General features: G+C 48.6%; 1 protein-coding gene across 1 annotated transcript in view; it reads left to right on the top strand.

Moving 5' to 3' along the window:
• klf7b (Kruppel-like factor 7b) overlaps nt 1–24,048 on the top strand; it is a 156,089-nt gene extending 132,041 nt beyond the window's left edge. Inside the window, exons 3-4 of the mRNA XM_021579706.2 lie at nt 9,195–9,318; nt 21,902–24,048. Coding sequence (XP_021435381.1) covers nt 9,195–9,318; nt 21,902–21,953 — 176 coding nt within the window. The 3' untranslated portion in view covers nt 21,954–24,048. The remainder of the gene's footprint in view (nt 1–9,194; nt 9,319–21,901) is intronic.
• The last annotated feature ends 872 nt before the right edge of the window (nt 24,049–24,920 follow it).

Below are 24,920 nucleotides of genomic sequence, written 5' to 3'. Positions count from 1 at the left end.
AGATGGTTAGGTTAGGTTTTAACACTCTGCCTGAAAACAGAAAGATGAATGCTTTAGGTTTTAACGCTCTGCCTGAAAACAGAAAGATGAATGCCTTAGGTTTTAACACTCTGCCTGAAAACAGAAAGATGAATGCCTTAGGTTTTAACACTCTGCCTGAAAACAGAAAGATGAATGCCTTAGGTTTTAACGCTCTGCCTGAAAACAGAAAGATGAATGCTTTAGGTTTTAACGCTCTGCCTGAAAACAGAAAGATGAATGCTTTAGGTTTTAACGCTCTGCCTGAAAACAGAAAGATGAATGCCTTAGGTTTTAACGCTCTGCCTGAAAACAGAAAGATGAATGCTTTAGGTTTTAACGCTCTGCCTGAAAACAGAAAGATGAATGCTTTAGGTTTTAACACTCTGCCTGAAAACAGAAAGATGAATGCCTTAGGTTTTAACGCTCTGCCTGAAAACAGAAAGATGAATGCTTTAGGTTTTAACGCTCTGCCTGAAAACAGAAAGATGAATGCCTTAGGTTTTAACGCTCTGCCTGAAAACAGAAAGATGAATGCTTTAGGTTTTAACGCTCTGCCTGAAAACATCTGCTTGGCTATCAGTTCTCAGCTTGATTGGGGTAAGTGCAAGGATTGCAATCCAAACATATCAAGTAAAAACAATGAGGCATTATTGATCTATCCCAGTGTGAGCTAAAAATAAATATTTCATCTCTGCAGTGATGCCTTTCTCATTCACCTCAGTGACTCTATTGAGTGTCTAACTGAAACCAGTCTCTCCATCCACAAGCTGCCAGCGAGGGAGTGATATGGTAATTGCCAGATGATTGATAGACTGACAGGTCTAAATGGAGTCTCCGTGCTAATTCAGCCATATCTGCTGCAGCCTGGAGTATCCACCGCTGCCCTCCCTGTGAACCAGAGAGAGAGAGAGAGAGAAGTCCCAGGCTAACATGGCCTCTGCTTAGCATTAGTCGTAGCTCCAGCATCAGTGTTAGTTCCGCTAATCCTTCTCCTGAGGCCTGCTGTTGACTCGGCAGGTTTCATGGCTGCCACGCGCTACAGCGCTAGCGATGCTAATCAGCAAGGCGTTTCGTTCGCCCCTTCCTTCTTTCCCACCACCAAAATGGGAGGAGGGAAAGGGGGGGGGGGGGGGGGGGTGAGTGAGGGATAGAAGAGAAAACAACAGCAGCATGCTGCCTATAGATGTGTAGCTCCGGCCCTGGTATGTCCATTACAAGACAAGAGCAGTGCAGTACAGGGATGGAATTCACCCAATTCCCTTCTTTGGTTATGATGTCCATACATCAGGACACACAGGGAGGGAGATTCAGATTAGTGCATTAGACGCTGTTTTTATCTCCATTTCAAATCATTTCTGGGTAGCAATGTAAGTACCTTACTGTGATTTGTTTTCAATTAAAAAGAGCAAAAGAGCAATTTATCAAGAAATATTTTTGCTAGGGCTGTCTGGGAGTGGTCTGAGTGGGTAGGCGAAAACTGAGGTTTGGAACTCAAACAGCTCTTACACTGAAAGGGCATTATCATAATTTTGTATCATTTCACAGTATTATTCCAACCTCATAGTGTAGTAAATACACATAAAACACAGGTCAAATGTGTTTTTGAGTCCACTGGGCCTGGGAGCCGAGCTGCATGGGGTTGACATCAATAGCAGCTTCGGTTCAGACAGTCCATAAGGACACACACAGCCTTTCACTGAGGTATAATAACCATAGAATTAGAACGTCCATACGTCTGTTTGGAATTCCCCTCAACCACGCCCACAAATTGGGGGAAACAAACATTATTTCTTATTGACCCCCATTGTAAAAGACCCAACTTCGTCATCGATTTTGGGGAAATATGTATTTTGGGGAAATTGTGTTGTTCAATGTACATGTAACCAGGTACTGTTCACACATAGGGAAATAGAGCCTGAGAGAAAACCCAGTGACTTCAGGCTATTCGGCGTGTGAGAGTGGGAAATCTGAGGACCTGGTGTCCAAGTAGGCTACACGTATCTACGCGTGAGGAAAACATTTCATCACATGTAAGACATTTAACTTGTTTAGTTTACTTTGTTTGAACCTACACTCACTACTTGTATAGCTGTATAGTCTGTTTGTGTTGTTGGTCTTGGCTAGCTTAATGTTCTGGTCGGTAACTAGCTAGCGCTCACTCACATGGCTGCTAGGACCGTCATGAAAAGGGGAATACTGGAATCCCTACAATATGAAGTGTTTCTATGTAGTGAGAACACTTGAGAGCAGGCAATGTTGAAAAGTCATCTTTAGACTTGTTGTACTTGTAATTGACTAAAACAAGCCGACAACAAGAAAATTGCATTTGAAAAAGGTCACGGATTTGCTGTGGGCCAATGGGGTAACCGTAGGTTACCATGGGTTGTTTTCCCCACAGGCAGGAAACCGACAGGAACTGTTCTAGTCAGAACAGAAAACCACCCAACACTTCCCTACGTTCACTCCTCTGGTGTTGGGAATATGATGGTTTGTTTTAGAGAGATGGGAGCTGCTGCATGGATGAAACTCTAGGAAATGGGCCAGTCTGTCTGCTGTAACTTCAGCTGAGAGCTGAGAGATCATAATAGGCCCTACGCTCTATCTCCAGTTGACTGTGGAAATGTAATTAACTGCAGAACACAGGCACCTGTGATGGTGGTGGGAGGGGGTGATGAGGCAGAGGGGGTGCGTTGCTAGGAGACCATATCAGAAACAGGCGAGAGGAGAGTCCGTAATTGGCTGATTATTTGCAGCTCCTGGTACCAGTCTCAGCCTGTTTCAACAAAGTGCTGCCCATTCCAACTACCCCTGCCCCTAACACCAGCCACCCCTCAAATCCAGCTTCCCCCCCACCCCCAAGAAAACCTCCCACCCACCCAAACCTGCTCTCTTTTTGGGGGGATTTGGGTTGCCTGGCAACTGTATTAGACTCATCCAGAGCAGAGCCATAATTGGTCGGTGGTGCTGAGTGTCCATGGCTGGCGGATTCAGCCGGCTCCACTTTTCTCTCTCTCTCTCGTAGTCTCTCTCTCTCTCTCCTCTCTCTCTCTCTCTCGCAGTCTCTCTCTCTCTCGCAGTCTCGCTCTCTCTCGTAGTCTCTCTCTCTCTCTCTCTCTCGCAGTCTCTCTCTCTCTCGTAGTCTCTCTCTCTCGCAGTCTCGCTCTCTCTCGTAGTCTCTCTCTCTCTCTCTCTCTTGTAGTCTCTCTCTCTCTCTCTCTCTCTCGCAGTCTCTCTCTCTCTCTCTCTCTCTCGCAGTCTCTCTCTCTCTCGTAGTCTCTCTCTCTCTCTCTCTCTCGCAGTCTCGCTCTCTCTCTCTCTCGCAGTCTCTCTCTCTCGTAGTCTCTCTCTCTCTCTCTGTCTCTCTCTCTCGCAGTCTCTCTCTCTCTCTCTCTCGCAGTCTCTCTCTCTCTCTCTCTCTCTCTGTCTCTCTCTCTCTCTCACTCACACACACACACACACACACACAAACTCTCTCTCGCTCTCTCTCTTTCTCACACAAACTCTCTCTCTCTCTGCCGGTTACTAGGCGACTCCATCATGCATCCTCGCTTCACAGAGTTATATTTGGCTGGCATAGCGGTTGCCGTGGCACCGTGGTGGTGGGTCCAAGCCGGCCCTGCTTCATTCTGTCAAGTCTGGAGAGGAGGAGAAGGGAGGGAGGGAGGGAGGGAGGGAGGGAGGGAGGGAGGGAGGGAGGGGAAATGCGAAGGGGAGGTGCTGATGGCAGTGGAGAGGAGGAGAGGAATAGGAGCGTTGGCCAATTACTGGGGAAGGGGTGTGAAACGTTTACTGTCTCGCACCTGTGGCCCAAGACTCTCCAAAATGACAGAGAGCGGTCCTTGATGACTGACTGCTTGCCTGTCTGTCTGCCTTTCTGCCTGTCTCTGTCTGTCTGCCTGCCTGTCTCCCTGCCTGTCTCTATCCCTGCCTGTCTGTCTCTATCCCTCCCTGCCTACCTGCCTGCCTCTATCCCTCCCTGCCTGCCTCTATCCCTCTCTGCCTGCCTCTATCCCTCCCTGCCTGCCTACCTCTATCCCTCCCTGCCTGCCTGTCCCTATCCAACCCTCCCTGCCTGCCTCTATCCCTCCCTGCCTGCCTGCCTCGATCCCTCCCTCCCTGCCTGCCTCTATCCCTCACTCCCTCCCTGCCTGTCTCTATCCCTCCCTGCCTGCCTCTATCCCTCTCTGCCTGCCTCTATCCCTCCCTGCCTGCCTACCTCTATCCCTCCCTGCCTGCCTGTCCCTATCCAACCCTCCCTGCCTGCCTCTATCCCTCCCTGCCTGCCTGCCTGCCTCGATCCCTCCCTCCCTGCCTGCCTCTATCCCTCACTCCCTCCCTGCCTGTCTCTATCCCTCCCTGCCTGCCTCTATCCCTCCCCGCCTGCCTGTCTCTATCCATCCCTGCCTGCCTGTCTCTATCCCTCCCTGCCTGCCTGTCTCTATCTCTCCCTGCCTGCCTGTCTCTATCCCTCCCTGCCTGCCTGTCTCTATCCCTCCCTGCCTGCCTGTCTCTATCCCTCCCTGCCTGTCTCCATCTCTCCCTCCCTGCCTGTCTCTATCCCTCCCTGCCTGCCTGCCTCTATCCCTCCCTGCCTGCCTGTCTCTATCCCTCCCTGCCTGTCTCTATCCCTCCCTGCCTGCCTGCCTGCCTCTATCCCTCCCTGCCTGCCTGTCTCTATCCCTCCCTGCCTGCCTGTCTCTATCCCTCCCTGCCTGCCTGTCTCTATCCCTCCCTGCCTACCTGCCTCTATCCCTCCCTGCCTGCCTGTCTCTATCCCTCCCTGCCTACCTGCCTAACAGGTTCTCATGACAAGGCAACACTGTCTGGGGGTATGATCTGCTATAGCTTTTACACAGTGGAAGAGAATGGGCAAATAAAAAGCCTCAGGTCTTTTGGCAAAATGTTTCTGAGTGTATCAAGGGGCAGAGGCAGATGTGTTGCGTTCATATGTTCACCCCAGAGGTAGAGGAGTGTGTTAAGTGGAATCTGGCTGTAAAGTGGTGTGTTGCTGATTCAGTGCTGAGGTGTTGCGTTCATATGTTCACCCCAGAGGTAGAGGAGTGTGTTAAGTGGAATCTGGCTGTAAAGTGGTGTGTTGCTGATTCAGTGCTGAGGTGTTGCGTTCATATGTTCACCCCAGAGGTAGAGGAGTGTGTTAAGTGGAATCTGGCTGTAAAGTGGTGTGTTGCTGATTCAGTGCTGAGGTGTTGCCGTCTCTCTGGCTTCGTCTGAAATGCCATCCTATTTCCTATATAGTGCACTACGCATTGGGCTCTGATCAAAAGTAGTGCACTAATATAGGGAATAGGGTGCCATTTTGGATGCACACTCTTGCTCTAACAGCAGCCAGTACAAGGTCATGACCCAGTACCCAGAATGCCCTCTACTGATTTGAATAATATTTAAAACACCGAAAGGAAAGCACAGCGGATGATCCTGAGGTGTTTCTACCCTGAAATCTGTGTCACACTTCCACAATCTCACCACAGACAATGGATGAAATAATATCTCAAAAGAAACGGAATGAGAAAAGAGATTGGGAAATAAAAAGGGATTTGAGGGACCACTCACAGTCCAGGTGCCTCTTGTATTCCCATCTCATCTTACAACATGGAGGATGGGGGGGGGGGGAACGTGCGTTGCATCATCTCACATCACTCCGTTCCCCTCCTCCGCCACGTCATCTTTTACTTCCTATTGCGTCATCGTGCTCGCAGCAGATTCCACAGTGCTCTGAGACGATGGCAAACAAAACTGCATCATCCTTTACCGTCTGCTGCTGGGGTTGCCTCAGATTGACGTTTGGCAATGAAATCACTGACATTTCTACTGCTTATCAACACCTTTTGTTGCAGGTGTTTTTGTAGCAGAATTGGCTTAAATGACTTCGATCAACATATGCAGTACTCTACACAGTACATTGCTGCCAATCAGCAGAATGTGTTTCACCATGCACATTTCCAAAGTTTATTCTTTAGGTCTACTGGAGGAAATGAGAACACACTTTTCCATTTAGTTTGGGGATTAAAAGGAAAAGCTCCTCGGTGTGATTCTGAGCATCACCAGAGCTGTGTTATGTAGAATACCATCTCCACCTCCATCCCCACCTCCATTCACCTCCATTCATCTCCATTCACCTCCATTCACCTCCATTCATCTCCATTCATCTCCATTCACCTCCATTCACCTCCATTCACCTCCATTCATCTCCATTCACCTCCATTCACCTCCATCCCCACCTCCATTCATCTCCATTCACCTCCATTCATCTCCATTCACCTCCATTCACCTCCAGCCCCACCTCCATTCACCTCCATCCCCACCTCCATTCACCTCCATCCCCACCTCCATTCACCTCCATTCACCTCCATTCACCTCCATTCATCTCCATTCACCTCCATTCATCTCCATCCCCACCTCCATTCACCTCCATTCACCTCCATTCATCTCCATTCACCTCCATTCACCTCCATCCCCACCTCCATTCATCTCCATTCACCTCCATTCACCTCCATCCCCACCTCCATTCACCTCCATTCACCTCCATTCACCTCCATTCATCTCCATTCACCTCCATCCCCACCTCCATTCATCTCTATTCACCTCCATTCACCTCCATCCCCACCTCCCTTCATCTCCATTCACCTCCATTCACCTCCATTCATCTCCATTCACCTCCATTCACCTCCATTCACCTCCATCCCCACCTCCATTTCCCTCCATTCATCTCCATTCACCTCCATTCACCTCCATCCCCACCTCCATTTCCCTCCATTCATCTCCATTCACCTCCATTCACCTCCATTCATCTCCATTCACCTCCATTCACCTCCATCCCCACCTCCATTCACCTCCATTCACCACCATCCCCACCTCCATTCACCTCCATTCACCACCATTCACCTCCATTCATCTCCATTCACCTCCATCCCCACCTCCATTCACCTCCATTCACCACCATTCACCTCCATTCATCTCCATTCACCACCATCCCCACCTCCATTCACCTCCATTCACCTCCATTCATCTCCATTCACCTCCATTCACCTCCATCCCCACCTCCATTTCCCTCCATTAATCTCCATTCACCTCCATTCACCTCCATTCATCTCCATTCACTTCCATTCACCTCCATCCCCACCTCCATTCACCTCCATTCACCACCATCCCCACCTCCATTCACCTCCATTCACCTCCATTCACCACCATTCACCTCCATTCATCTCCATTCACCTCCATTCACCTCCATTCACCTCCATTAATCTCCATTCACCTCCATTCACCTCCATTCACCTCCATCCCCACCTCCATTCACTTCCATTCACTACCATTCACCTCCATTCACCTCCATTCACCCCTCCACAAACAGCCTATCTGACAGTATAGGGACCCCCCTCACCTCACCCTCTACTTCCTCTGTCTCCCATAGGGACCCTCCTCTCTCCTCACCCTCTACTTCCTCTGTCTCCCATAGGGACTCTCCTCACCCTCTACTTCCTCTGTCTCCCATAGGGACTCTCCTCACCCTCTACTTCCTCTGTTTCCCATAGGGACCCTCTTCTCTCCTCACCCTCTATGTCCTCTGTCTCCCATAGGGACCCTCCTCTCTCCTCACCCTCTACTTCCTCTGTCTCCCATAGGGACTCTCCTCACCCTCTACTTCCTCTGTCTCCCATAGGGACCCTCTCCTCTCCTCACCCTCTACTTCCTCTGTCTCCCATAGGGACTCTCCTCACCCTCTACTTCCTCTGTCTCCCATAGGGACTCTCCTCACCCTCTACTTCCTCTGTCTCCCATAGGGACTCTCCTCACCCTCTACTTCCTCTGTCTCCCATAGGGACTCTCCTCACCCTATACTTCCTCTGTCTCCCATAGGGACTCTCCTCTCTCCTCACCCTCTACTTCCTCTGTCTCCCATAGGGACTCTCCTCACCCTCTACTTCCTCTGTCTCCCATAGGGACCCTCTCCTCTCCTCACCCTCTACTTCCTCTGTCTCCCATAGGGACTCTCCTCACCCCCTACTTCCTCTGTCTCCCATAGGGACTCTCCTCTCTCCTCACCCTCTACTTCCTCTGTCTCCCATAGGGACTCTCCTCACCCTCTACTTCCTCTGTCTCCCATAGGGACTCCTCACTCTCTACTTCCTCTGTCTCCCATAGGGACCCTCTCCTCTCCTCACCCTCTACTTCCTCTGTCTCCCATAGGGACTCTCCTCACCCTCTACTTCCTCTGTCTCCCATAGTCACTCTCCTCACCCTCTACTTCCTCTGTCTCCCACTGTCGCGTGTGATTTGGACATACCACTGCTCTCCCGATTGAGCCGCTTAGATTTCACTTTATGGCACTTTAGTCTAGTTAGGAAGATTGGTAGACATGGTGATCAGGGGAGACGGTGGCAGCTGGCTGACTGGAAGTACGGTATTACTTCCCATTAAGCCTCATTAAGACCCCAATTATCGTTACCACCCCCGGATCTGAATCAACCACGGCGGCAGCACTAGGGCAGGTGCCACCCCAAAACCTTCCCCAAATTTAGTCCCCTCCCACCAGGCCCATTCGAACACAGCCAGCCTGGTCCCCAGGAGGGGTACCTCAGGGTCCGGATCCCCCCCCCCCCCCCCTCCGCACCCTGCTGCACCCGCCTTTCACATCCCAAAAGGGTTGTTTTTTTTACCAGGGAGATAAATATACAGCATGTGAACAATAGATATCTCCCTCTCCCATCTGTTTAACTGGGGAGAAATTCATTAGAATTTCAGATCTCTCCGCAGGGGGTCAGGGAGCAGCGAGGAGAGGAGGATGAGGGGGGCAGAGAAAATAATAAAAAAATGTTTTGTTTTTCACAGTGATTTTAGTTTTAGGATTCTGAATTAATACAGGTTTGCTGAAAGACTTCATTTAGAGAACTCTCTGAGTTTCAGGCTGACTGACTGACATGATTGGTTGATGTAAAACCCTGTGGTAAATGAGCCTGGGTGTGTTATCCTGGTCTGGGTAACTACGGTAACACAGGTACATTAACTAGCTGGGAGGAGCTCATCTGTCGCCTGCTTGGTGATGTTGTAGCAGTTTACATCTCACTATTCCCACCTTAAAACAGGTAAATAAGTGTTGTATTTAGGTCACAGCTGTTTAAAATGTGACGTGTTCTTTTGTCTGTCTGTCTTGTCAGGTGAGAAGCCGTACAAGTGCTCCTGGGAGGGCTGTGAGTGGCGTTTCGCCCGGAGCGATGAGTTGACAAGGCACTATCGTAAACACACCGGGGCCAAACCATTCAAGTGTAACCACTGTGACAGGTATGTCCCACACACGCCAACATCAATTGCACACACACACTTTGCATGTCACCGACCCAATGGTATAGAAGTGACAGCAGATAGGACATGATCTGCATGTGACAGAGAAATGATCTATCTCAAACAAACTCTCGTCACACACAAGTACATCAATACACTGTGCACTACAGTAACCACGTGTACACTGATGGTGGAAGGGGGGAGTTAGCCGTATATAATGTAAAGCGCTTTGAGCTGTAGAAAAAGATTTGCTACATAAAGTCATTGCTGTAATGTCCCCTCGGACAGCCCCAATCCCAGTGGCAGCGCTCTCCCACTCTGTCTCCGTTTCCCTCTCTGTCTCCCACTCTGTCTCCGTTTCCCTCTCTGTCTTCCTCTGTCTCCCTCTCTGTCTTCCTCTGTCTCCCTCTGTCTCCGTTTCCCTCTCTGTCTTCCTCTGTCTCCGTTTCCCTCTCTGTCTTCCTCTGTCTCCCACTCTGTCTCCGTTTCCCTCTCTGTCTTCCTCTGTCTCCCTCTCTGTCTTCCTCTGTCTCCCTCTGTCTCCGTTTCCCTCTCTGTCTTCCTCTGTCTCCGTTTCCCTCTCTGTCTTCCTCTGTCTCCCTCTCTGTCTTCCTCTGTCTCCCTCTGTCTCCGTTTCCCTCTCTGTCTTCCTCTGTCTCCCTCTCTGTCTTCCTCTGTCTCCCTCTGTCTCCGTTTCCCTCTCTGTCTTCCTCTGTCTCCCTCTCTGTCTTCCTCTGTTTCTGTCTCCCTCTCTGTCTTCCTCTGTTTCTGTTTCCCTCTCTGTCTTCCTCTGTCTCCCTCTGTCTCCGTTTCCCTCTCTGTCTTCCTCTGTCTCCCTCTCTGTCTTCCTCTGTCTCCCACTCTGTCTCCGTTTCCCTCTCTGTCTTCCTCTGTCTCCCTCTCTGTCTTCCTCTGTCTCCCACTCTGTTTCCGTTTCCCTCTCTGTCTTCCTCTGTCTCCCTCTGTCTCCGTTTCCCTCTCTGTCTTCCTCTGTCTCCCTCTCTGTCTTCCTCTGTCTCCCACTCTGTCTCCGTTTCCCTCTCTGTCTTCCTCTGTCTCCCTCTCTGTCTTCCTCTGTCTCCCACTCTGTTTCCGTTTCCCTCTCTGTCTTCCTCTGTCTCCCTCTGTCTCCGTTTCCCTCTCTGTCTTCCTCTGTCTCCCTCTCTGTCTTCCTCTGTCTCCCACTCTGTCTCCGTTTCCCTCTCTGTCTTCCTCTGTCTCCCTCTCTGTCTTCCTCTGTCTCCCACTCTGTCTCCATTTCCCTCTCTGTCTTCCTCTGTCTCCCACTCTGTCTTCCTCTGTCTCCCACTCTGTCTCCGTTTCCCTCTCTGTCTTCCTCTGTCTCCCTCTCTGTCTTCCTCTGTCTCCCTCTCTGTCTTCCTCTGTCTCCCACTCTGTCTCCATTTCCCTCTCTGTCTTCCTCTGTCTCCCTCTCTGTCTTCCTCTGTCTCCCTCTGTCTCCGTTTCCCTCTCTGTCTTCCTCTGTCTCCGTTTCCCTCTCTGTCTTCCTCTGTCTCCCACTCTGTCTCCGTTTCCCTCTCTGTCTTCCTCTGTCTCCCTCTCTGTCTTCCTCTGTCTCCCACTCTGTCTCCATTTCCCACTCTGTCGTCCTCTGTCTCCCACTCTGTCGTCCTCTGTCTCCCACTCTGTCTCCGTTTCCCTCTCTGTCTTCCTCTGTCTCCCTCTCTGTCTTCCTCTGTCTCCCTCTCTGTCCCTCTCAAACACGAACCAGATTGGGCAAGCAGACACTCTCTCCTCATACACTCATACATACACACACCGTTCACACACTCATAAACACACCCGTTCACACACCCGTTCACACACTCATACACACACCGGTTCACACACTCATACACACACCATTCACACACTCATACACACACCGTTTAACACACACTCATAAACACACCGTTCACACACTCATACACACACCCATTCACACACTGTTCACATACTCATAAACACACCGTTCACACACTCATACACACACCGTTCACACACTCATACACACACCGTTCACACACTGATACACACACCGTTCACACACTCATACACACACCGTTCGCACACTCATACACACACCATTCACACACACATAAACACACCGTTCACACACTCATACGCACACTGTTCACAGACTCGTTCACACACTCATACACGCACCCATTCACATACTCATACACACACCGTTCACAGACTCGTTCACACACTCATACACACACCCGTTCACACACTCATACACACACCCATTCACATACTCATACACACACCGTTCACAGACTCGTTCACACACTCATACACACACCCGTTCACACACTCATACACACACCCGTTCACACACTCATACACACTGTTCACACACTCATACACACACAGTTCACACATGATACACACACTCGTTCACACACTCATACACACACCGTTCACACACTCATACACACACCCATTCACACACTCATACACACACCTTTCACACACCCGTTCACACACTCATACACACACAGTTCACACACTCATACACACACCCGTTCACACATGATACACAGAAGATCATCCATTTTCAAACAACAGACACAGTGACACTCATCAGACCCCTCTGTTCTGCTGAATACACAAAGGAAGCCCTTTGTCTATGAAGACGGCCGTGTGTGTGTGTGTGTGTGTGTGTGTGTGTGTGTGTGTGTGTGTGTGTGTGTGTGTGTGTGTGTGTGTGTGTGTGTGTGTGTGTGTGTCTGCGTGCCTGCGTGCCTGCGTGCGTGCGTGCGTGTGTCTGACAGAGAGGGCACATTTGCATTAGTGTGGGTCTGTGATTGATAAGCTGTCAGGTGATAATAGCAGGAAGCAGTCAACCTGCCTGTGTCCCAAAAGGCACCCTATTCCCTACAATAGTGCACTACTTTTGACCAGAGCCTCTAGGGAATACCAGGAGAGGGTAACATTTGGGAGGCAGACCCTGTCTTTACACACAGGCAACACTTACACACTGGGGCCAAGGCGCAAGCTGATGGCTCCAGGTGGAACCACAATTACCCAGCTCCCTCTCTGTCCCCCTCCAGAAGGGGACCGCTTTCCAAAATCCACCATCTCCCTCCCTCCCTCCCTTCACACACACACACACATTATCCTAGACCAGCCTTAGCCACTGTGTATAATACACCACAGCCACCTCTAGCCTTCAACTCGGGGGAGTGCATAATCAAATCCATGTTCACACACTCATTACCAGCATATATGTTGGCTGTTGGCTAACAATGGGGCTATTTGTAGCAGGCCTGCTACAGTTACGGGAATTGACAAGTCCAGATGCCAGGCCAGCTTTAGATACACACACAGCCTCCAGGACTTGGATGTGAGCTAAACCATCCAGCCAACTAGTTCAGACACTCAGACTCTCTCTCTTTCTCTAACGTGCCTCCTAGGGGACTCTAAGTGGACCCCCCAGTCCCTCTAGTTTAGCTTTGAACCTAACCCCCTCCTAAATCACTGCATATTCTGCTGACACACACACATACTACACTGCTCAAAAAAATGAAGGGAACACTAAAATAACACATCCTAGATCTGAATGAATTAAATATTCATATTAAATACTTTTTTCTTACATAGTTGAATGTGCTGACAACAAAATCACACAAAAATGATCAATGGAAATCAAATTTATCAACCCATGGAGGTCTGGGTTTGGAGTCACACTCAAAATTAAAGTGGAAAACCACACTACAGGCTGATCCAACTTTGATGTAATGTCCTTAAAACAAGTCAAAATGAGGCTCAGTAGTGTGTGTGGCCTCCACGTGCCTCTATGACCTCCCTACAACGCCTGGGCATGCTCCTGATGTGGTGGCAGATGGTCTCCTGAGGGATCTCCTCCCAGACCTGGACTAAAGCATCCGCCAACTCCTGGACAGTCTGTGGTGCAACGTGGCGTTGGTGGATGGAGCAAGACATGATGTCCCAGATGTGCTCAATTGGATTCAGGTCTGGGCGGGCCAGTCCATAGCATCAATGCCTTTCCTCTTGCAGGAACTGCTGACACACTCCAGCCACATGAGGTGTAGCATTGTCTTGCATTAGGAGGAACCCAGGGCCAACCGCACCAGCATATGGTCTCACAAGGGGTCTGAGGATCTCATCTCGGTACCTAATGGCAGTCAGGCTACCTCTGGCGAGCACATGGAGGGCTGTGCGGCCCCCCAAAGAAATGCCACACTACACCATGACTGACCCACCGCCAAACTGGTCATGCTGGAGGATGTTGCAGGCAGCATAACGTTCTCCACGGCGTCTCCAGACTCTGTCACGTCTGTCCCATGTGCTCAGTGTGAACCTGATTTCATCGCCAGTGGCGAATTTGCCAATCTTGGTGTTCTCTGGCAAATGCCAAACGTCCTGCACAGTGTTGGGCTGTAAGCACAACCCCCACCTGTGGACGTCGGGCCCTCATACCACCCTCATGGAGTCTGTTTCTGACCGTTTGAGCAGGCACATGCACATTTGTGGCCTGCTGGAGGTCATTTTGCAGGGCTCTGGCAGTGCTCCTCCTGCTCCTCCTTGCACAAAGGTGGAGGTAGCGGTCCTGCTGCTGGGTTGTTGCCCTCCTACGGCCTCCTCCACGTCTCCTGATGTACTGGCCTGTCTCCTGGTAGCGCCTCCATGCTCTGGACACTACGCTGACAGACACAGCAAACCTTCTTGCCACAGCTCGCATTGATGTGCCATCCTGGATGAGCTGCACTACCTGAGCCACTTGTGTGGGTTGTAGACTCCGTCTCATGCTACCACTAGAGTGAAAGCACCGCCAGCATTCAAAAGTGACCAAAACATCAGCCAGGAAGCATAGGAACTGAGAAGTGGTCTGTGGTTATCACCTGCAGAACCACTCCTTTATTGGGGGTGTCTTGCTAATTGCCTATAATTACATCTGTTGTCTATTCCATTTGCACAACAGCATGTGAAATGTATTGTCAATCAGTGTTGCTTCCTAAGTGGACAGTTTGATTTCACAGAAGTGTGATTGACTTGGAGTTACATTGTGTTGTTTAAGTGTTCCCTTTATTTTTTTGAGCAGTGTATATACCAGGGTTACCCAACTGATAGCAAACCGGACTAATTTGGCCCTCAAGTGATTTTATTTACCCCCCCAAATCTGGACATCAAAGACCGTTAAAACACCAGGAAATCAAATCAGAATTTTGTAAATCTGTTCCCACGTATAGAGAGATACTGTAACAGTATGTGATCGTATACAAATGTTAGCATGGTTTGAAATGATTGTTTTTTTTTGTTGTCAAATATTCTACATCTGTTTGGGCTTGTGTGGGTTTGGGTGTGTCTGACAGAGAGGGTACATTAGCATGGGGCTGTGATTGATAAACTGTCAGGTGATAATAGTAGGAAGCTGTCAGCATACCACGCTGCATGCCACTGCTGGCCTCTAAAGCCAAGCAGGGTTGGTCATGGTTGGTCCTGGATGGGAGACCAGATGCTGCTGGAAGTGGTGTTGGAGGGCCAGTAGGAGGCACTCTTTCCTCTGGTCTAAAAAATAACATTTTAAAAAAGAACCCCAATGCCCCAGGGCAGTGATTGGAGACATTACCCAGTGTAGAGTGCTGTCTTTTGGATGGGACATTAAACAGGTATTCTGACTCTCTGTGGTCACTAAAGATCACATGGCACTTATTGTAAGAGTAGGGGTGTTAACCCCGGTGTCCTGGATAAATTCCCAATCCGGCCCTCATACCATTATGGCCACCTAATCATCCCCAGATTCCAATTGGCTCATTCATCTCCCCGTAACTATTCCCCAGGCCGTTGCTGTAAATGAGAATGTGTTCAACTTACCTGGTTAAAAACATTTGTAATTATGTTTCCGGTCCCCTGACAATCCGCTCTAGATATAAATAGTCCCATGGCTGAATCTAGTTGATGATCCCTGTTATATACACACTCGCAAATACTCCCACATCTTTCTGTCACAGAGACGAATAGAAGATAAATGAAAGGAAGGAAGGCAGTGTGAGGAACAGTGTGTGGTGGAGGTGTGTGATAAAGAACACCCAGAGTGGAGCTGGCTGGATCACTACCTATAACTCATCTGCTGATTATGTCTTAGTAGTATTTCACTCACACTGGGAAACGGCTGTAAAATGGCTGCCAAAACACTGAGTGTGAATAAGATGACAGTGATAGCATCCCAAAAGGCACCCTATTCCCTATATAGTGCACTACTTTTGACCAGAGCCCTATGGGCCCTGAATAAATTCCCTATACAGGAAAGTATTCAGACCACTTGACTTTTTCCATCTTTTTTTTTACGGTACAACCTTATTCTAAAATGGATTCAATTGTATTTTTCCCTCGTCAATCTACACACAATACCCCATAATGACTGTGAAGCCTCTGTGATGGATGAAGCGCTCATCTTAAAAGCGCTTAAAATTTCCTTGTTGATGTTGTCCTCTGAAACAGATTGTGGCCACTGCTAAATGAATGGTAATGATACATGGAATAGATGAATATAGATGGTAATGATACATGGAATAGATGAATATAGATGGTAATGATACATGGAATAGATAAATATAGATGGTAATGATACATGGAATAGATAAATATAGATGGTAATGATACATGGAATAGATAAATATAGATGGTAATGATACATGGAATAGATAAATATAGATGGTAATGATACGTGGAATAGATAAATATAGATGGTAATGATACATGGAATAGATAAATATAGATGGTAATGATACATGGAATAGATAAATATAGATGGTAATGATACATGGAATAGATAAATATAGATGGTAATGATACGTGGAATAGATAAATATAGATGGTAATGATACATGGAATAGATAAATATAGATGGTAATGATACATGGAATAGATAAATATAGATGGTAATGATACGTGGAATAGATAAATATGGATGGTAATGCATTAAGCATCTGTCCCTCTCGTCTGTCAGTCAGCTGTCTGAGGTGAAGCTCCAAGCTAAACAAACAGTAGACTCGCTCTGCATCCCAAATGGCATCCTAGCCCCTAGATAGTGCACTACTTTTGACCAGAGCACTGGTCAAAAGTAGTGCACTATAAAGGGAATAGGGTGCCATTTGGGATGCAGGCTGGCACATAGGTTAACCCTCAACCCTGTCTTCTGCTAGACCTTTGAAGCGTCTTGTGAGTGACGCGGCAATCATCAAACAGGCGCGTTCATCTCCCCTCTGCGAGGCAGCCTGTTCAGGCACCTTAGGGAACGCCTAGCTGGCTGGGCCAGGAGGAACTCACTGCTGTGTTACCACATTACCATCAGAATGGGAGAATGTTGAACAGTACATACAGCCAGTGTGTTGAGCTCTGAGCCCCTCTGTCATCCATGCACACACAGGAACGTCATTAATTCTGCCTAATCAAGCTGGGACCCCCTGCAGGGCGAGGTAGAGGGGTACAGGGGGGACGGGCGGGGGGTGTACCAGCTGGTGTGGCAGCCCCTGACAGTGACTTGGAGGGCCATCTGTCCAGCCAGCGGACCTTACTCAGCCCCCACTGGCCCTCTAGCAGTCACACCAGACAAGTACAACATGGTCAGTTCAAAGGGAAGAGGTGACGGAAGGAGAGAGAGAGAGAGAATACATTAAATGAAAGAGAAAAGTATTGAAGTCTTGAATAGCAACCAGCTCTGAGAGAGAGAGAGACTGCGAGAGAGAGAGGCTGCAAGAGAGAGAGACTGCGAGAGAGAGAGGCTGCGAGAGAGACAGGCTGCGACAGAGAGAGAGACTGCGAAAGAGAGAGAGGCTGCGAGAGAGAGGCTGTGACAGAGAGAGAGACTGCAAGAGAGAGAGAGAGACTGCGAGAGAGAGAGGCTGCGAGAGAGAGAGACTGTGAGAGAGAGAGAGAGACTGCAAGAGAGAGAGAGGCTGCGAGAGAGAGAGACTGCGAGAGAGAGAGGCTGCGAGAGAGAGAGAGAAACTGCGAGAGAGAGAGAGAGAGAAACTGCGAGAGAGAGAGACTGCGAGAGAGAGAGACTGCAAGAGAGAGAGAGAGACTGAGAGAGAGAGAGACTGCGAGAGAGAGAGAGGGACTGCGAGAGAGAGAGAGACTGCAAGAGAGAGAGAGAGACTGCAAGAGAGAGAGAGAGACTGCAAGAGAGAGAGAGAGACTGCGAGAGAGAGAGGGACTGCGAGAGAGAGAGAGAGAGACAGAGAGAGAGACTGCAAGAGAGAGAGAGAGACTGCGAGAGAGAGGGACTGCGAGAGAGAGAGAGAGAGAGAGAGAGAGAGAGAGAGAGAGAGAGAGAGAAAAACAGTACTGCCAGACCTGGGCCCTGGCAGTAAATCCCAAAAAGACTAAAATAATGATTTTCCAGAGAAGATCCAGATCTCAGGGAATTAGACCAAAGTTCTCAATTGGTACAAAATATATAGAGTATTGTACACAATACAATTACTTTGGTGTAAAAATAAGCTCAACTGGACACCTTAATGAGGCAGTGAATAAACTGAGAAAGAAAGCACACAGGGCATTCTACACCATTAAAAATCCAATTCAAATTTGGCTAAAACTAATTGAATGTGTCATTGAACCAATTGCACTTTATGGCAGCGAGGTGTGGGGTCCACTTGCAAAACAAGATTTCATCAAATGGGACAAACACCCCATTGAAACCCTGCATGCAGAGTTCTGTAAGATTCTCCTACAAGACCAGAGGAAAACTACAAACAATGCATGCAGGGCAGAATTAGGCCAATATCCACTAATAATAACAACTCAAAAAAGAGCAATTCATTTTTGGAAACATCTAAAATACAGTGACCCTCTCATATCATTACCAAGCCCTGCAATGCCAAGAGCTGAGCAAAGAAAAGAGTCCCCTCATCCAGCTGGTCCTGGAGCTGAGTTCACAAACCTGTTCTACTAACACACTGAAGCCTTAAGGACCAGAACATCCAATCAATCAGGATAAACCAAATTACAACACAGTCAAAACAAAACTATATTGCTTATTGGGAAACACAAACACAAACACAAAGCAAAATGCATTGCTATCTGGCCCTAAATCGACAGTACACTGTGGCTAAATATTTGACCATGGTTACTGATCAAAACCTTGATAGGTAACCTTGACAAAGTACAGCCTCAGTGAGCACAGCCTTGCCATTGAGAAGGGTAGACATAGGAAAACCTGGCTCCCTGTAGAGGAAAGGCTGTGCAACCACTGCACAACAGCAGATCCTGGCTCCCTGTAGAGGAAAGGCTGTGCAACCACTGCACAACAGCAGAACCTGGCTCCCTGTAGAGGAAAGGCTGTACAACCACTGCACAACAGCAGATCCTGGCTCCCTGTAGAGGAAAGGCTGTGCAACCACTGCACAACAGCAGAACCTGAGACGGAGCTGCATTTCCTGACAAAATGTCAAAAATATAAAACAATTAGAGAGTGTCATTTTCCCAAATTTGAAACAAATTTGATGAGGATAGGCTACCCGTCCTGTTGGGGGAGGATGCAGAGAGCTGTGGGTTGGCAGCGCACTACATTGCTGCCTGCCATAAGTTGAGGGACAGTGTCTGACAGACCAATCAACATGCACATGTCCTCTACTGTATGCTTATTGTTGAATGTATGGTTATTTTGACACTTGGTAATTGTTGTTACTGTTGTCCCGTTGACAATTTTGATTCTCATTTTTATTTATTTGTATGTTGTAAAAATCCCAAATAAGCTTTGACAATATGTACATTGTTACGTCATGCCAATAAAGTGAATTGAATTGAATTGAGAGAGAGAGAGAGAGGAGAGAGAGAGAGAGAGAGAGAGACTGTGAGAGAGAGATAGAGAGAGAGAGACTGTGAGAGAGAGAGAGAGAGAGAGACTGCGAGAGAGCGACTGCGAGAGAGAGACTGCGAGAGAGCGACTGCGAGAGAGCGACTGCGAGAGAGAGAGCGACTGCGAGAGAGAGAGCGACTGCGAGCGAGAGAGAGCGACTGCGAGCGAGAAAGCGACTGCGAGAGAGAGACTGCGAGAGAGCGACTGCGAGCAAGAGAGCGAAGGCGAGAGAGCGACTGCGAGAGAGAGAGCGAAGGCGAGAGAGCAACTGCGAGAGAGAGAGCGACTGCGAGCGAGAGAGAGACTGCGAGCGAGAGAGGGACTGCGAGCGAGAGAGCGACTGCGAGCCAGAGAGCGACTGCGAGCCAGAGAGCGACTGTGAGAGAGCAAAGGCGAGAGAGCGACTGCGAGAGAGAGACTGCGAGAGAGAGAGCGACTGCAAGCCAGAGAGCGACTGCGAGCGAGAGAGCGACTGCGAGCCAGAGAGCGACTGCGAGCGAGAGAGCGACTGTGAGAGAGCGACTGCGAGAGAGCAACTGCGAGCGAGAGAGAGACTGCGAGCGAGAGAGAGACTGCGAGAGAGCGACTGTGAGCGAGAGAGCGACTGCGAGCGAGAGAGAGTGACTGCGAGAGAGAGAGACTGCGAGAGAGCGACTGTGAGCGAGAGAGCGACTGTGAGCGAGAGAGTGACTGTGAGAGAGCAAAGGCGAGAGAGCGACTGCGAGAGAGAGACTGCGAGAGAGCGACTGCGAGAGAGGGACTGCGAGTGAGAGAGCGACTGCAAGCCAGAGAGCGACTGCGAGCGAGAGAGCGACTGCGAGCCAGAGAGCGACTGCGAGCGAGAGAACGACTGCGAGCGAGAGAGCGACTGTGAGAGAGCGACTGCGAGAGAGCAACTGCGAGCGAGAGAGAGACTGCAAGCGAGAGAGAGACTGCGAGAGAGCGACTGTGAGCGAGAGAGCGACTGCGAGCGAGAGAGAGTGACTGCGAGAGAGAGAGACTGCGAGAGAGCGACTGTGAGCGAGAGAGCGACTGTGAGCGAGAGAGAGTGACTGCGAGAGAGAGACTGCGAGAGAGCGACTGCGAGAGAGCGACTGCGAGAGAGAGCGACTGCGAGAGAGAGAGAGCGACTGCGAGCGAGAGAGAGCAACTGCGAGCGAGAGATCGTCTGCGAGCGAGAGAGCGACTGCGAGAAAAGACTGCGAGAGAGCGACTGCGAGAGAGAGCGACTGCGAGAGAGAGAGCGACTGCGAGCGAGAGAGCGACTGTGAGAGAGCGAAGGCGAGAGAGAGACTGCGAGAGACCGACTGCGAGAGAGGGACTGCGAGCGAGAGAGCGACTGCGAGCCAGAGAGCGACTGCGAGCGAGAGAGCGACTGCGAGCGAGAGAGTGACTGTGAGAGAGTGAAGGCGAGAGAGCGACTGCGAGAGAGCAACTGCGAGAAAGAGACTGCGAGCGAGAGAGAGACTGCGAGAGCGCGACTGTGAGCGAGAGAGCGACTGTGAGCGAGAGAGCGACTGCGAGAGAGAGACAGCGTTCTCTTTTATAACTGTTCAGCGTTCTTCCACCACCATACACACCACGGCTAGCTGGAGAAATAGCCCATCATAGCTGTCTGGATAGAGAGAATCCTCTTCTGGATTTAAATTGCAGAGCTGTCTTTGGACAAATTAATAATGGAAACAGCCGTCGGCAAATTTAATTTTTAATTCCTCATTTCTCTCTCCCACATTTTGTTTTCTAGCTTGCTTTACTCATTTCAGTTGCGATTCATTTTATTGCTTTGCATGAGTGTAATAGGATCATCTACCCTTACAGCCCTGTAAAAGTAAAGTACATGTGGTGTATATTCTCCCTGTTTGCTGTTATTTATCACCCTCCCCAGAAGCAGTATCCAGTGAGCTTAATCGATTAGCATCAAAACAGGCCTATGGGCCTGTTCACATGTCATGACTCTAACTAATAAGGGGTTTCTGCGATAGTATTTCACCTCTAGCTGTGTTATAAATCGCAGAACCGGGAACCTTGATTTGTGGCTGCGTTGTGGAGAATTACCACACATGCTCTTTAACAAACAGAAGAGAACGAGCAATCCTGTTGCTGAATTGGCATGTCCTCATTTTGACTAAAACTTAGGTGATAAAGATTAAGCAAGATGTCATTTATTATTAAGAGGCAAATGTTTTTTTGTCCTTGAAAGTCTTCCCTCCCATCTGTACACGTGTTACACGGCTGTTTTCTCACCAGCTGCTGATGTAGACTCCCTCAACACTGATTATTAAGCACTTTTCGTTCTGTTTCCTTTGCATCTTTGTCAGTGTTTGTCATTGTGCTCAGTTGGCAGAGCATGGCGCTTGCAACGCCAGAGTTATGGATTCCTTTCCCACGGGATACCAGTATGAAAATGTATTCGCACACTGGAAGTCGCTCTGGATAAGAGCGTCTGCTAAATGACTAACGTGTCCAATGTAAATGTACCAGCAGCTGGAGAGCTGTGTCTGTCGTAAAATGTCACTTGATTTCTACCCAGATTATCTGAAGTCCATTTAAACGTCAACAGTTATCCAGCTAACATCTGGATGTACAGTTTAGAATCTGAGTATCCATCTAACTAAAGGCACAGACGTTTTAAGCCTCTGGATTACCTCCCTGAATGCATAACCATGTTTACCTACTGTTATTGAGTAACATAGAGTTTGACTTCCCTGACTAACAAACATCTTCTGTCTTTCTTTCACTTCTCTCCAGGTGTTTCTCCAGGTCCGATCACTTGGCGCTGCACATGAAGAGGCACATCTAAGAGAGAGGGAGGAGGAGAGCGGGGAAGAAGAGCGAGAGAAGGGAGATAGGAGAGAAGAAGAAGTAGGCAGGAGGGAAGACGAACCACACACCAGCTCTAGCTCTCACCATCCCGAGGCTGCCCCTGCCACCTGAGACCTGACACTAGAAGCATAGCATGGGGGATGACACGCTGGACGGATGTAAGCCACGACCCAGGATGGACCCATGGTCAGCGAGGACAGATGGAGTGATGGGGGGAAAGAGAAGGAGGAGGAGGAGCTTGTTGTTGTTTTTTAATTCACACTTTGTGATTCACACATCTCTCTTTTATTGCATCCTCTGATTAGCCATGCCTTGGTCTGATCCAAGTCTGGTAACTCAGACACTGCCAAACCAATACGCTGATCCAGTTATGACCCATTTACACTCTACTGTTTATTTTGTGTACATTTAAACTATAGAGCGACTTGGGAAAGCAGATGGTTCACCCAGAATAAACTGCTAAACTTTGACACGCCAATCGTCAGTGACTTGCAGAAGCAACGATGGGCATCCCAAACCAACAGCAACTATTGCCCATTTTATTCTGGTGTGCTGTTTCCCAATCCTATCACAATGTTTTAGGGGTGTCTCTACCCTCACCAAGCCGTGTGAAATAACAACAATGCCAGAATAGCGAGAAGAGAGAGACCAATGGAACTAGTGGCCAATCCGTCAGTGTCGCCCCCTGTCTGTGGGAGGAGGGTCTGACACTTCAGAGAGCGAGCTCTGTGACCCTGATGCGGACTTCTCAGGCTCTCCTGTAGGAGGCGCTCTGCTCTTCTCTCTCACCTTCACTCCTGCCACCTCACAGGCAACATCTAACAAATGCGCAGCGACACTTTCTTGCCTTTGTTTTTTAAAGACAATGAATTATTATTATTAAGAATAAAGGTCTGTTTTCTCTGAAATGTCTTAAAAATTCACTGAAGGACAAAAACTAAAACAGTTTATGTACAAACGAAGAACAATGTGCTCATTCAACAACGAATGAACTGACCCCGACCCGTATGCACAGGCTAAACTCAGTAGCCGCTATCTAGCACTGATAGCTAAGAAGATGGAAAAACAAAAAATAAATCACATGAACGCTGAAAGAAAAAGGATTTGTATTGTTGGCCTGATATTAAAGGAAAGGCCGTCTGTTTTCCACTCTGTGTTTTTCTCCGATCCAGCTGAAAACAAACCTTGCCGGGACCTTCGAGGCTTCATCACCAAGCCAGGACCAGAACAGAACAGAAAACTGGAAAATGTTTGCTTTGCTTGTGTGGATTGTGGAACTCCACCATCTCCCATAGGAAACCCCTATCTCCTCCAGTATGGAGGGGCCTGGGAGGCTGGTCTGCTGTGACCACATCCCCTATTTGGGAGACTAGGGACCTGATAGGCTACTGGACATGAATCTGGGTATTAGAAAGGACAACATGGCCTCATCATCCCAGAGGGACTTGCCTGTTTCGTATCCATTGTCCGCACTGACTTTTTCAATGTTATCTGTGCTTTTTTCATACAGTACAACAAAAAAAACTGAAAAAAGAATACAAATAAAAAACACTCAAAAAAATACTACACAAAAAAAACTGATTCCGTCTCTCTCACCGTACAGGCACGTAGACACACCAACACACAGAACAGTTTGCTCATGGCTCCACTTTGAGATAAGGAAAATATATGATTGAGTTAATGAACAGACTTGGAAAGCAAAACACTGCATGGCAGCTTCTCACACTCGGATCGCTTCCCGGAATCATTTGTTCTGCTCCAAATTTTTCACAGTAGGATTTTTAGCAATTGTTGTTTTGTAGATGAAGATCTGATTCCGCTGGAGGTAACGGCTTTGAAGTGAGAAAACGAGCTCATTCTCATGTTCAAACAATCTCAGTCTCTGTATGTTAACAATCAGCTTCAACAGCATGGGACCAGATTCCTCTGCCCCAGGTCTATGAAGTATTACATAGCCTTGCAATCAGGGCATTAATACCAACACCACTGTCACTATTACTGTACCCACAAACTTCCCCTCTCACATAAACCCTGGCCTCCTCACATCAGTTGTAATGGCTGCTGTATCATAATAGATGCCATTACTGTCTCTATAGTAATGTGAATGTTTCAGCCTTGCCAGACTCTCCTAGATGGTCCCAGAACTGCCCTCATGGGGGCCGGTGGAGCTCAGAACAATCGATACCAAAAACCTCCAGCGCGGAACTGCCCTCGAGCCACGGGCAGGGTCTGGCATAGAACACAGCGGCATCTGGGAAGCCGACCGTCTCCATACTAGGCCTCTTAGCACCACCGCGGCAGCTTTCTCTACAAACACAAAACAAGACAAGTCTCTCGACAACAAGACGATGTAAAACAAGACAAGTCTCTCGACAACAAGACGATGTAAAACTAGAGATTGAGATGATCTTTGTGTTTTGATTTGGAACTTCTTCCTTGTTGTTTTGTTGTGGTTTTAACGCTACAATTATTATTTTTGTTGCCATGGTGGATGATGCAAGGTCATGCCAAAATGTAAGAAATGCAGGGGTGCGGGTTTTGAACAACCCCCCCCCCCCCCCCCCCTTCTATGTACAATCATGTAGGGTTTGTTTGTGGTACTTTGTGCAGGATAGGCGATGGTATGTCTGTGTGTGTCCCAATGCAAGCTATAGCACGGCACATCCGTTGGAAACATTGTGAATTTAATTTGCGTTGTGAGAAAAAATGCTACCAGTAGACCGGTGGCCAAACTAACAGTGTGGGAGACTGGGATTGTACTGTGTGTTGGTTGATCCATTCACTTTAACAGAGCTTTCGATCTATCTAGCAATGGCTGACAATATTGCTTTTGTTTTTTGTTTCTGACGTTTTATTTTCTCTTCGAACCACTCAAATCACGTTCATTTGGGATCACAGAGCAGAACAATGGATAAAAACAACTAGTTAAACTCAAACCATACGT

This window comes from Oncorhynchus mykiss, chromosome 22 (genome assembly GCF_013265735.2).
Source record: "Oncorhynchus mykiss isolate Arlee chromosome 22, USDA_OmykA_1.1, whole genome shotgun sequence".
Taxonomy (NCBI): domain Eukaryota; kingdom Metazoa; phylum Chordata; class Actinopteri; order Salmoniformes; family Salmonidae; genus Oncorhynchus; species Oncorhynchus mykiss.
This window is presented reverse-complemented; position numbering and strand designations above follow the sequence as displayed.